Source organism: Hermetia illucens, chromosome 5 (genome assembly GCF_905115235.1).
Source record: "Hermetia illucens chromosome 5, iHerIll2.2.curated.20191125, whole genome shotgun sequence".
Taxonomy (NCBI): Eukaryota; Metazoa; Arthropoda; class Insecta; order Diptera; family Stratiomyidae; genus Hermetia; species Hermetia illucens.
The window spans coordinates 63,963,056-63,977,062 of NC_051853.1; the positions used below are offsets into that span (position 1 = coordinate 63,963,056).

A 14,007-nucleotide genomic window follows, 5' to 3' on the forward strand; every position below is an offset into this window, starting at 1 on the left:
CAACTGCCTTTTTGCAAACTTTGAGAAGGGCTGGATGGGGTTGTTGATAAACATATCCGGCGTGACAGACGTTTCAGGTTGCAATATTTTGACATTTCAAGACACATGTCTGGGGGTGGTGCTTTGCTGCGTACTTGTTCGTTTACTAAAGTTATTATTTTTGTGGATATCGGGAGATGAAAGTGAAGGTGATAAGCCGTAATCCCGATGAGTACATGCGGGAGACTAAACGGGATTTACATAAGGGTAGGTCGACACAGCAGTAACGCAAGTGGTCAATCATTAGTTTTTCAACTAAGCCCATTATTTCAAGTGTTTTTATCACGCATGAAGCCGAGGTTTTGTACGAATCAGTACATTACGCATAGCTCCTAATTATTCTATATGACTTACTAATACAACACTTTCTCCTTTTTAGTCCCCCGAAATTATGATCCCACATTGCATCCATTCGAAGCAGCTCGGGAGTACGTGCGTGCCCTCAATGCAACAAAGCTAGATCGAGTCTTCGCCAAACCTTTCCTTGCTAGTCTCGATGGGCACCGGGACGGGGTCTCTTGCTTTGGAAAGCATCCCGAAAGGTTATCAACGCTGTGCAGCGGCGCCTACGATGGCGAAATTCGAGTGTGGGATTTGCCGATGCGATCGTGCGTTCGGAATTTTGTAGCTCATGAAGGTTTCGTTCGTGGGATTACATACACACCCTGCGGGGAACGATTCATTACAGTAGGTGACGACAAAACAGTGAAAATATGGAAAGCAGAAACACCTGAAGTAGGAGATGAAGAGGAGCCAGTGAACACATTGTTAAGCAGGACCGTCTTACTGGGAGTGTCGCATCACAGGACCGAGCCGATTTTCGCAACTTGCGGCGAAGTCTGCAATATTTGGGATGAAACTCGGAATGAGCCTTTGAACGTGTTAAAGTGGGGAGTGGACAGTTTACATGCAATAGCCTTCAATATGGTCGAAACATCAATACTTGCCGCTTGTGCCAGCGATAGGAGCGTCATATTCTATGATAAACGGGAAACGAAACCTTTGAGGAAGATGGTTTTGACCATGAAATCAAACAAACTTGCGTGGAATCCGATGGAAGCATTCAATTTCACAGTCGCCAATGAGGATTTCAAGTAAGTTCCAAAGTTGTCCTGAAAATAAATGGCTTTTAAATCAATCTTTTATCCAATCAACAGTTTATACACATTCGACACCCGACAGCTCAAAAACCCAGTGAAAATCCACTATGACCACGTATCCGCTGTAACGGACGTCGACTACTCGCCAACTGGAAAAGAATTCGTATCTGCCTCCTACGACAAAACGATTCGAATCTACGAAATCCACAAAAGTCACTCACGTGATATTTATCACACTAAGCGGATGCAACACGTTGTCTGTGTCGGTTGGAGCTACGACAATAAATACATTTATTCTGGTTCGGACGAAATGAATATCCGTTTGTGGAAAGCACGGGCGTCGGAAAAACTTGGCGCCACTCGACCAAGAGAGCGTGCCAACTTCAACTATCAAGAAGCGCTTAAGGAGAAATATGCCGCGCATCCAGAAATTAAACGAATCGCTAGACATCGCCAAGTGCCGAAGAAAATCTACAATACGCATAAGAAAATGCGGGCAATCAAGGACAAGGAGAAGAAGAAGGAAGCGAATGTCAGGAAACATTCAAAGAAGGGAAAATTCAAGTTTGTGGCAGAGAAGAAAAAAGTTGTGCTCAAGGAAGACGTGTAGGTGGTTCGGTTTGGTATTTTACGTTTGTGAATTTTATTTTTTGATATTTCAAATATATTTAAGTTGGAAGACCTGAACTTTATTCTTATTCGGGGAGACCCAGACGTTTATTTTTGTTGAAATTGGCTCAATATCAAGTACGTCGATTACCGTTCCTTTCCCCGATTAAAGGGCTCTCCATATATGCAGGACGGTTTGTTAACGTTTTTTAGATGAAAGGTCGCGATTAATGTATAATGAAGAATGAAGTGTGAAAAGCGTATAACTTCAAAATTACGATAGCTGGAGCATTGAAATGAATTTTGAATCGTAGGTAAGACATCATTCTAAGATAGTCGGCATACGATTCGCATGTAATATCTCCCCCTCGAACACCACCCTGTGTTGGGGGAGCCTGTAGTAGTATACTACTACACTAAGGGTGTCCAAACATGATAAGAAGAGGATTCTAACTCTCCAAGAGATAAAAAGTCACAGACTTCGGAGGCATCCGCGATCATGAGCAATCAGGTTGCGGCCGAGGCCCGGACTTTGGAAGGTTCACCCAATTTATGTCACGCTACGGGGAAATCTACAGAAGAGTGCTTTCCGGCTCAATAAAAAGCTTGCATTTAGTGCCTACGGCGAACCCAGCCAAAAACGAAAGTACGGCAACTTTGGAGGAACTGGAAATCAGACTACGGCCCGCCCGTCCACGTACGACAGCTCAAATCTATCGGTGAAAGGAAGAGAAAGAATCGGCAGAAGGGAACTTCAGTCACTAAGGAGGGGGGACTACAGGCTGAATCCTGCCTATTAGAACTTTCTGTTTCATCCACCAGGAAAAGCGCAAGAAAGGGGAGTAGTGACGTGGACGCTACCTGGTTTAACGCCGGTATGCATTATATAAATGGAGCCAAACGGCCCGGACACCATGAACCTGGAAGGGGAAGAAGATGAAGCACCATGAGAATGAGGACATGGAGGTGATTGCACCAGAAGGTGATCGGATGCAAGGTGAGACCGACACTGGACACACCAGACTTCTCTGTCAGCGGTAGGCAGTAGAAAGAGAAGTGAAAGAAACTGACAAACCAATGAAGGTGTTAATTGGAAAACGGATGAATGCTCTGCGTATGAGATGAGAACGTAAGAAATCAAACATGAGTTGATCGAGCCTCTGGCGCTGTCCTATTTTCCGATGCCAAAGCGGTGGAACAGTTCCTTGGTGGAACCGGGAACTCCAAAAGCTCAGGAAACCAAGATTATCCTCTTGGAAGCAGCTAAGAGTTCACAATTTTTCCTGCTAAGAACCTTAGTCTCCCTTCCATCTTAGCAAGATGTTTACTAGTAGATTTGGCACGTTGTCAAGCGGAACAGTCTTAGCAATCTGAAGCAGGCGCGTTTGGCCGCTAATAACCGTGCGCGGATTTTCGAACTTAGATAGGAACGATTTGAAAATCTGAAAGTCTTTTTCTATAATATCTTTATAGTTTTGAGGTGGACAATGCTATTTGATGTTGTTTCTTTCGTTTTTGGTATTAATGTTGCCACCATGTATGTTATAACATGCCGTGTTGAAGCCAACATTTGATGTATGACATCAACACAACAGTTTTTTCAAAGGCCAAATCTGATCTGTTACTAATTTGCCTGATGTGAAGCCTCGTTGTAATGGGCCGATGATGTTCTGGGAGTATAGGGCTATCCGGCCTAGCAATATAGCGAAGTATAGCTCATAGATGATACCCAGCAACGTAATACCTCCATAATTGCTGCATCCATATCTCCATACGGTCGCAAATCAGATTTCCTTCTTTGTCTCGATAGGATGAGCATCGAGGTGTATGAGACCTCTTGTTGATTTGTTGGTAAAAATTACACGTCTCCCTGTATTTCTCGAGTTCACAGGCCTGCTGGTTCACTCTGGCTTCCGTTTGTGGCTGAGAACGAACGAGGCGGTGTTGCTATTCGAGCTCGAAGCAACACACCAAGAAGATAGTGATCCAAGTCTATATTGGCTCCACTATATGTTCTGATTTTCATCAAGGCTGAGAGGTGGCGGTATTCGATCAGCATATAGTCAATTTGATTTAAAATTGCGCCGTCCGGAAAGGTCCATATTTGCTTGTGGAGCTTTTTTTTGCATTTTGTGTAGGACTGCTAGTTAATAATCCACAACCTATTCTCATTGTTGTTTTCATGTAAGCTGTGGGAATCGATTTATCGTCTGGATACGGGATCCATCCATACTTGGCTGTCAAAATCTCCAAGTATCAGTTTGATATCACACCTGAAATAAGCTTTGAGGGTTCGTTCCACTGCCTCATATATGATATCCTTCTCCGATTCTGTAGTCTCCTCTGGGCGGGCGTGAACATAACTCAGGTTTTTATTTCGAGATTTGCCACGCAAACGCAAAGTGTATAGCTTTTGCCTTACGTTTTTAAAGTCGATACCTGCAGCTTTCATTTTCTAGTTGACTAAAAACATACTCGGAGCGCATGGTTTACTGAATGGCAACTATAATATTGGTGTAGTGGTTTTTCTCCAGGAAACCAGTCCCTGTCCAGCGTATCTCTTGAAACTCTATGATATCAACCTTATATTGGGAGAGGGTATCATCTAGCAGCTTGGCAGCTCCTTTTCTGTAGCGCATATTCTATGAGAAAATGCGCAAATCGTTAGTCCATTTTCGTTGCTGGGTCCGTCGTTGTAGAATCCGTCGAGTCCGAGGCTCCTTTCGTGACTCTATAACTATAGTTTTTAATGTAGGGTTGTCAGCGCTATCCAACCCCCAACCTGGAGGATCAGTTGGTACAATTTGGCCGTTTTTAGTCGCGGGAGACTCGTCTTCATCCTTCTCCGTCTGCAGTTTTCCATTAAGAAAGAACTCCCAGCAGTCATCACGTGGAGGCGACGATAGGGTTTGATAGTAGAGTTGGTGTTGATTCAGCAGGCGTTTCTTAGGTTTAGCGTTCCATCGTGGGATATATTATATAATATGGCACTTAGAGGAGACCCCTGTAATCTGAATGAAGTGGCGTTCTTTGAGATCGAAATATATACAAACGTTGCAAATCCAAAATTTACCGGAGTGTCTTTCGCCCTGTTGCCTTTTATGAATGATAATGAACGCCGCCTCACGGTAATGAAGACGAAGACGTTACGTTGGTTCAATGACGCAAGACGTTATGATCATATCCGAAATGAGGGCATTTGCAATCGATATGGGATCGCGGACTTTCGATGGTATGGTCATGTAATTCACGCTAACAAGAACTCACTAGTTAGGGTTAGCCTGAGCATACAGATCAATCGGAAACGAGCAAAAGGCTGACCGAAACAACGATAGCTTGATATGTTAGATGGTGATTTGAGAGCCTCTTGACTTCACCAGAAAAAAACTGAGAAAAGATGCGCATTAAATCCAGGTGAGCCGACTCCGCTACTAAACAGGACACTGCTTGAAAAACAATTACTTCGGGCTAAACCTCTTGTTCTCCTGCCTCAGAAAGCCTTCAACAGCGGCAGAGAAAAAAGGGGACGGAAGTTGGTCATATAAAGAACTCTCTGCCATCCGGTCCCTCCATCTTTCCAGCTCAATACTCTTCGGAACAAAAATGTTGTTCATAGAGAGCTCTTCTCCGTCTGCGTAGAGTTACTGACGAATCCAAACCCATTTTTCACAAGAAAAAAGATGCAATCGACGTTGTTCATCACCCTATTGCAAAACACCCTTATGCTAGTACGACTAAAAACCACTAAACTCGCCTAGAAGTTAGGTACGAAAATAATCAATCTCAAAATGTTTTCGGTTTTCGATGAGCCGCGCGACTCATCTTCCCCAAAAGGGTTGCCCCTTATTCAGCGTATGTCGTTGTTGCGCATGAACAAGCACTTCTCTTAAGAGATCTTGCGCATATAGATAGTCCTGTATGCCAGCACTTTTGAAGTTAGCTCTGAAATAGTATGGTAGGTAAAAACCACTATCATCAAGATAGGGAACTCCATTATTTGCGATTAGCCGGCTTAAGGTCAAAACTTCTGCGGCCACCTTGTTTGCTATTGATTTAATTTGCTAAAAAATCATGTTCTAAGTGACCCGCAATCTAAGGAATTTAAATCTTGGCCTCGACTCCAAGAAAAATGCGTGTGGCAGACAGACAGAAAGACAGACAGACAGTAAACCGTTTTGTTTTGTTTTACACAAAACCTTGAAATCGGTTTTGGGATGGGATGGTCCCATAAGCAAAACCCCATAATTACCTGAAATGACGTCATTCAAAAGATTTCAATTATGTGTTACGATTTATAAAACCAGAATTACATTCTTGTAAAGAGTCAATGACTCCAAAATAATAAGATGTAACTTGTACTGTATGAAGTGCTATTGTGTTGTGTAATTATAGTAGTTCTAACTAAATAATCATGAAGAAAAATTGGATACAATCCCTCTCATTGCATTTAAATTTTCAAATGAGTACATTCAGTCTCGACAACATAACGGCTTCAAAACAGGGCTTATCTGTCGTTGTACTAGATTTGAATAAATATGTAATAGATAGGCGTTTATAATTTTCGAACCGTCAAAACAATATTTGAAAAGTAGCGAAGTGAAAAAGTCAGGGAGGGAATCTGTGTCTTCGTCTCTCTATTGTGCCGTTATAAATACGCGTGAATTATCCTCCTGCGGCTTAAGAATATTATTCGGGATTGTTTTGTAGTTGAGTTCGGTAGGTGTTGGTTTGGATGCGTTTGGTGCTGTGATTTTTGTGTAGTGTTACGTTGAAGGGTTCGGCCACAATGGATATCTCGAACTGGAAGCGAATTTTAATGCATTGGGTAAATTTTTAATATTTGATGCAAATCTTCGTACTTTACTATTGACATTTTGTCTTCAGGCCAACCAGACTGGCCTGTTCGAGAGGACATACTACAACATGGAGCAAACAGATGTGGATTTGTTCTATGAGGCGTTTCGCGGTCGAATGAAGACGACCCCCATAGAGCAAATGGATTTAGCCCTGTTTATAAAAGGTAATCGGTTTTGCGTTGACAACTCAAGCTTGAAATTGCTATTCCGGAAAACTTTTCAGAACAATATCCAGAAATTGAACTCCACCTGGACGACGAGAACAATATAAGCTCCTCGGATTACATGTACATTTACTCGCTTCTGCTACACTATTCGTGCGTGAAATGTCCTGAACCGTACTTCCACGAAGTCTGCCAGACATTGCCCGAGACTTTTCAGCAGGCAATAGCGTCATTTTTTAAATTCCTGCTGGCAAATGAGATTTCTAGTAAAGAAACCCTTCGGCAGGCTATTTCTAGTTCGTCGCCGAAGAGCCCTATCGCATTTGTACCGTTTGTACCAACGGACAGTCCCATTCGCACTCCGCGAAGTAAAATATCGCCGCCAACACCGAAGACGAGTATGATAGAGGAGCGAACGAAAGAGCTGAATTTATTGAAGGTTTGGTTTTAGTGTGGAAGCAGTCGTGCATCGTACTAAGTTTTTTATTTGTATTCTCCAGGCACATCTTGAGTCTGAACGGTATGAGAAAGGATTCCTTGAGTTGCAGTTGAAGCAAAATGAGGAGAGAATCCACAAGTTAAGTAAGTACCTTCCAGGTTGAGCAGTTGCGCTTCGTTCAACTTTGCAGTTCAAAATTATTTGATATATGCTTTAGGTTCTGCCTTTTTTTTTCTTCTCAAATGAGTATTTAGTTAATCTCAACACAATTGATCAGAATTTCGGGAAAAACGTGCTAACGGTTATGGCATATCATAATTTTTTTAAACGTTATCTAGTTAACGACTTCCACCATTTATTTCTTCTTAGTTGCCAATCACTTAATCTTAATATTTTTGGTGTGCTACGGAGTCATTTGGTTTCCTTTGCATAGTGGGCACATTTGGAATATTTCCCCAATTATACACACTGATTAGAGTAATGTTGCACTGATGGTTTCGAGCAGGGAATTAAATTTGTCTTCCTAAGGATAAAGGGTTATTAGCTGGTATTTTGAGTTCAGTGCTCACCGTACGCCTTTGTTTGAAGAGGCAGTTAAAATCTCCCTTCACTCTGAGTTTCGCTTTCGAACTTCGTTTCAAAGTGATTCTGCACTTCCTGGACAGGGTCATTGTTTGGTCGAGGGAAGGTGCTCCTCGAGCCCTTTTGCCATTGGAGGCTGGAGATAATCGCGATAGTTTGGCGAGCGCGACAGCGAGGAGGAGTTAACACTCGAATATCGTTACTATTATCCGGTAGAAGAGTGTAGTGTTGACTGCAGTTATCAGGGATTTTTGATATCGATGATATGCTTAAAGGAGTAGATATGAGAATTGTGGCACTTCAGCTTCACAAACAAGTGAAAACGCTCCTGTAAACTGGTTGGTTTAACATTCGCAAATAAGCATGTTCGAAAAAATGCAGAGAATTGAGAAGTTGGTCCCGTAGAATCTATCAAGGCATTTGACATACATTAGAATCCAATCCAGGATTCGCTGCTATTCAGAATAACCCTTGGTGCCAAACCCAGCATAACAAAAAGATAATTACTAATAAGAATCTGCTTCATTTTTGACTCGCTGAGCTTGGTTGCCCCAGCTATTAGGGACGATTCTCATGTGGTCTATTTGAAAAATCAAGAGAGAATGGGATGATATTTTGTCCACTGAAATGCCAAGTTCATGGGGAAAATTCGAGAGCGAACTGCAAGGTCTGAAGTGAATCAAAATTCCCTGAGGGAAGGAATTAACACATTGCTGTGGGCGCTCCATATGTTACGGCCCATTTTTACGCACACACGGTAGGCATTTGTGTTTTGCTCTGACGCAGATTTTTTTATGGGTAAAGGTGGAAACGAAAAAGACGCTGCTGCGCCAGGTTGCATTCTCATCCACTTCTCTGCCCATATCCTCGCGGGACCAGTAGGTTTCCACTAGCACGACTAAATAACGCATCCATCGCGCTTTTCGGGGTAGATTTAATTGCTCCTACTTTTCCTGTATCGCAGTTATGGTTGCGTTTGTCGCAATTTGTTTCCAATTTCAACATCTCCTTCACGAGATTATGGAGTTCGATAACTGCGTTGAGCGCCTTTGGCTGGGATCCCGAACTAACACTTTTCTAGTATTTGCTGCATTTTCGCACGTAATCCAGGCGTCCCTTGAAGCTCAACTGGGCATCGGTCATTACTCCCAGGTATCTAGTGATCGATTTTGAAACGTCCCCGTGATCCGTAATTTTGTCAGGATTGTTTTTCCTGCGATTGGTAAAAAGGACCGCCTCCGTCTTATTGTCCAGCTCGAGTTTCACCATTCTTAGTCATGCTTTGATGACATGAATGGTTTCACTTGCATAAGGTTCTACGTTCTCGGGGTGTTTCGTAACTACTGTCATCGTTAGGTCGTCAACAAAACTAATGCCTCTTTTGGCACGCGAAGGCCGAGCATTCCTTCATACATTATGTCCCACAGCAGGGGCCCCAGATAGAGTCTTAGGTAACACCTGCTGTCGCAGCATATTCCTTCGGCCCAAAGTCCGTCTCGTACCAAAGAAGTTTCTCCGAGAGGTAACTCTTGATTATCTGACCTTAGTAAACAGGGGCACTTAGTTTAGCCAGGATGCCTTTAATCCAACACCAGTTGGCCGAATTAAAGGCATTTATGACATCCAGCGTCACCACCGCATTTACCAGCGGACGATCTCTCTTGAGCCAGTTCCATTGTATCGATCGTAGACCGCGCTCTGCAGAACCAATATTATCGCTCTGATAGACCACCTGCTAGCTCGAGACACGGAAGCAACCTGTTGTATCTACAACATCTTCCTCCTTAGTGTCTAAAAGACAGATTTTTGGGGCTTCGGTAGTAGAGCCAACCTCTGCCTTTTCCACTGGGCGGGAAACACTGCTTCCACCATTCACACTTCAAATGTGCTAGTGAAACTGAACAGAACCACTTGCGCCCGATTTTAGCAGCCAACTTCACGGCTTTGTTCGAAACTCCTCCAATCACAGAGAATTATTATTTCCAATTCGTCCACAGAACTCTCATAGTTCCTCTTTGGTCACTCAGGGGATTAAGAAAACGTGTTATTGAACTGTTGGCTGAGGTCCATTTTCTTCCCGTCGTGTGAAAAGGACAAAAGTCGCGGGCACGTTTAATATAACCTTGTAAGCAGCGCCCCGGGTTCATATTTTTCTCAAGGAACAACTGCTCTTAGCAATTCCGCTTACGTTCCCAGCCTTCTTAAGGTTACTTAGAAGATCGCGGTATTCTTTCTCAGAATGCCGATGTTCTGCCTTTTCTCTTGTCTTTTGACGAAACGTCCTCGTTCGCAGACACGATGCTCTCAACAGCGACTTTTTTTGGTTCCATCAGTAGTTTAGTTTCTTACTGTGGTGGATCTTCCGTCGCGGCATTGTAGGCCCCAGTTATCCGCATTGCTGGCACACTTTCCCTAGCGCGGTCCCCTTTGGATCCACTTCTGTTGCCCATTCGACTGTCGCCTCCCACGTTTCTGATGTCGAGAAAGATGGCTTGGTTTCGCTGTGGATGTAGCGTCCATTCATTCGCCAGATCACCCTTCTCCCCAACGAGGCAGTGAGGTAAGTCAGATTGAGCTTAGCCTTTGCCTCGGAAGGTAGACACGCATGTTGTTTAGTACGATGTCCAACTCTGTGAAGGTTTCAAATAGGATTTGACCCCTGGTGTTCGACACCCAATTTTCCCAGTCCAAGGTCCACGCGTTGAAATCGCTGGCAATAATTTTGGGGCTGTGGTCGCCAGCGTCCAACACTAATCCGACTAGCATCTCTTCATTTTGCGCTAATGTTAAACTCAGAGGAGCGTATCAGCTGTTTATATGGGCGCCGTTGACTTGTGCTCTTACAAAAACTTTTCCATCCACATGCCCATATCGCCGGGTTCTCAGATAAGTTTTTCACTGATGTAGCACTACCGTAGTTCGGGTAAGGTTCGCAGATTATCGCCGCGTTCACATTCGTCTCTTGAATGGTTTCCGAGAGCAAGTCTTAAGCTGCCTCACAATGGTTGAGTTAGATTTGTATCAACCTCATTTAGCCCTACGATTCAGCTCCCTCCTATATGCCAGACATCTGGTACCACCTTCAACGAGCGTCCACTCCCTTTTCCCCTTTGCACAACATGCTTTGACTTTCCGAAGGATTTCAGCGTAAGACATATCTCCTTTCTTGGAAATAATGATTATTTCCGCACGAATCTTCTTTTTCTCCTATTGCCATTTTTCGCTGGATATTGACGGCCGGGAGCCCGCTTGTCCACTCCCAAAAGCCGCCTTAACTGGGTTTCTAAAGCCTTCCTTTCTCGTCCTCCATATATGGTTTCACTTCTGGATATCCTTCCCATAGCCAATTTTTACCCACGGGTCGGCATAAGCGTGCCCATCCACGCACATGCCCATAGCGCATCCGCCGAGTGTTCCCTTATCCGCACGAAGGGACACGCCTGATGGGACATTTGGCCACTCCACAAGAGCCTCTCACGTGGTAGGGGCTTCCAAAATTAAAAAGCAGCTACCTGGGAGTTTTTTTTTCATTGAAAAAACCTATTCAAACAATAAATATTTGATGATACATTCATACCAACTTAAAACAAAACTAATTATTAAAAAAAATCTACCACAAAAAAGGGTTATGCTTGTTCCCGTCAGCAGTCAACGTGTTAAGCAAGACCAGTAAGCTGTTTTTACTTCATCCATCTTTGGGCAAAGATAAGTTGGTGGATTATGGGAAAAAGGCATCCAATCGGTGAAAAGACATCTTAGTCATGTTTAAGGCAAAACAACACTCATGATGAGTTCAATACAGTTTTGCGTAGAGAAGAAGCATGCTTCAACTCAATCGGGATATCAACCAGTCTGGTGATCCTTCTGACTTTTCCCCTTTGATGTCGAGGCATTTTTTAATTGGACGTTCATTTATTGCATCTTCTGTTCCCGAAACTGGAGACCTACTTGTCCAACAACAGAACAGAAGAGAGTTATAAGACTATACAAACACGTTTTACACGTGTGGATGACGAGGGAAAGAACCCAGATATTGGGCAGTTAGTCCTAATAAAGGAATATCGATTTTCTCCACAAAATCGGGCACTGGGCCATATATTACAATTACTCCTGGAGAAGATGAAATTATTAAAATGGTATCTGTGCAATATAAGAACGTTATGAAAAAAATGCACTATTGACAAGCTCTGCCGATTGCCAATTAACATGTATCAAGATGATGACAAAGATTCGAAGACCTTGGTAGACATTTCTGCTGCATCTTACTGCGATTCAAAAAGGGGTCCACCGACCCAAGGCAAGCACTTTACCGTAACACGGGCCCCAGCAAGGCCGAAATTATTCAGAGGCAAAACTAATAAACACAACGCATCTAATTCTTTATTAACGGTTGCCTTTGCTAGAGACTTTGATTTTTTTTAATCGAAGCATAATTTCTACAACGAAGGGTTTGGTAGCCGGTAAATTAAACGAGCAGATTTTCAATCAACTATATCTCAACTATATATCAAAACAAAATAACCAACGCCTGGCCTCAATGGAAAGCATATCTCAAATTGTTGAGCGAATGCATTTAGAAATCTGGCATCTGGCTTTAACAGCAATTGTTAAGACAGGTAGTATGTTGTTAAACCTTGCACATAGAAAGAAACAAGCGTACGTTTCTTCAAGTGTCTCCGGAGCGACGTCTACACGGTGAGCGAGATAAACAAATGGTTCCTTTAGAAGGATCATTATCGAGTGGACCTAGAAATACTAACAGCATACATAGATGGAGAATCTACGTCTACCTTAATTTTTATATACTCCTTGCCTTTGAGTTTTCAGATAGAGAGTGTCAAGCTATCGGTAATTCCTACAAACTTGACGCGTCAATATGCCTGAAAGATCCTTCATTGGCTTTAGGTTGACCATTGTCTTGTACGGTAAGAGCTTTGACGCTATGTTGAGACGTTTCTAGCAGAACAGTTTTCGTCCATATATTATATATAGCAGCCATAAATGATGTGCTCGGGCAGGTTCCTAGTCAGCCGAAAAATAAAACTTGCTGTTATTGACTTTAAAACCCAAGCGAACGGCTATTCACCTCGTTAACGTTCATACCCCTATAGAGAAGACTGCAGAGTCGGCGAAGGATACATTCCTTTTGCGAGATAGTGACTGACATAAGTAGCAACTTTAAGGGCATTTATTCTCACCTGCTAGGGACCAATTGGTTAATTTCAGCAATTTTTTCGGTAGCTATAGTGTCCGAATATATGTCGTCCGGGGAAGCCTCAGCGAGCATTCTTGTTCCGGCTAAATAATTTCTTACTGTTTTAAAAATCCTTCGTCTCCCAACACATCTTAGATCTGCATACAGCTACGAGGTGATCTGTATGCAGAGGTAATATGTGTTGGGAGACGCATCCTCTCCAGTGATGGGACTGAAATGCACGGCAACTGTCAGCCCTACTGCTAAAATATCTGAGGAACGAGAATCTGTACTTGAATATCTCAAGAACATGGTGTACGAATTGCTGCTGTGATTTCCGAAGAGCAAGACACACGACGTGAAGTTAAGTTAAGTCACGACAGGCGTGAACAAGATTGGGAATTGATTCTAATAAAGCGGTATTACATTGAAGACTACGAGTACAAAATGCAAGGAAATATCTTCGTTGATCTAATGGCTATATTGTGCTTACATAGTCGCACTTTGAAGTTTCAGTAAGAAATGACTTGCATATGTTGTTCCACTGGGAAGAACCATTTGTCACCACTGATTGACCCGCCGTCCACTTCTCTTCTAACTCATATTGCTGGAGCTACTCAGGTATCCAAACACGTTTCACAGCATATTCGGAAATACACTGCATGTTTTCAAATGGCATCGTTTGGAGCGACGAATATTGCAAAATATGGTAATTCCACATCCACATTCGGGTTGCAAGGGCACGAAGGTCCAGGGGATTTAATGTAAATGCCTGTCATGTAGGAATAATGCAGGGGTCTTCTTTACATACGAATTGTGTTGGAGAGTTTCGCTGAGACTGACACAGCGATATTGGTTTATATTGAGTGAATGAGAGGCCTATTTAATATTTCTATCGCAACTAAGGTGTACGGGGCCCGATTTGCACCGCACGACTACACCCTAGAGCCCACAGGGAGCTCTGCGCGCGATATGGGTACAACCAACTTGAAGCTCCCACAAGGAGTCAACTGCAAATAATCAA

General features: G+C 43.0%; 2 protein-coding genes across 3 annotated transcripts in view; both read left to right on the forward strand.

Moving 5' to 3' along the window:
- The first annotated feature begins 92 nt into the window (after nt 1–92).
- Nucleotides 93–1,831, forward strand: LOC119657987 (DDB1- and CUL4-associated factor 13). Its single transcript, XM_038065204.1, has 3 exons — nt 93–246; nt 419–1,133; nt 1,197–1,831. The coding sequence occupies exons 1-3, from the start codon at nt 177–179 to the stop codon at nt 1,747–1,749; spliced, it is 1,338 nt and encodes a 445-aa protein (XP_037921132.1). The 5' UTR covers nt 93–176; the 3' UTR covers nt 1,750–1,831.
- Nucleotides 1,832–6,351: 4,520 nt separating this feature from the next.
- The window catches only part of LOC119657748 (sporulation-specific protein 15-like), a 34,655-nt gene continuing 26,999 nt past the window's right edge, over nt 6,352–14,007 (forward strand). For both annotated transcript variants that reach the window (XM_038064799.1, XM_038064800.1), the window contains exons 1-4: nt 6,352–6,573; nt 6,633–6,768; nt 6,828–7,207; nt 7,269–7,350. In XM_038064799.1, coding sequence (XP_037920727.1) covers nt 6,535–6,573; nt 6,633–6,768; nt 6,828–7,207; nt 7,269–7,350 — 637 coding nt within the window. In that variant the 5' untranslated portion in view covers nt 6,352–6,534. The remainder of the gene's footprint in view (nt 6,574–6,632; nt 6,769–6,827; nt 7,208–7,268; nt 7,351–14,007) is intronic.

What these genes read in the sequence shown, in the direction of transcription:
- LOC119657987 (XM_038065204.1), top strand. Translation starts at nt 177, where the DNA reads ATGAAAGTGAAGGTGATAAGCCGTAATCCCGATGAGTACATGCGGGAG. An exon ending in TAAACGGGATTTACATAAGG is followed by an intron (nt 247 to 418) that starts GTAGGTCGACAC and finishes TCTCCTTTTTAG; the next exon opens with TCCCCCGAAATTATGATCCC. An exon ending in GTCGCCAATGAGGATTTCAA is followed by an intron (nt 1,134 to 1,196) that starts GTAAGTTCCAAA and finishes TCCAATCAACAG; the next exon opens with TTTATACACATTCGACACCC.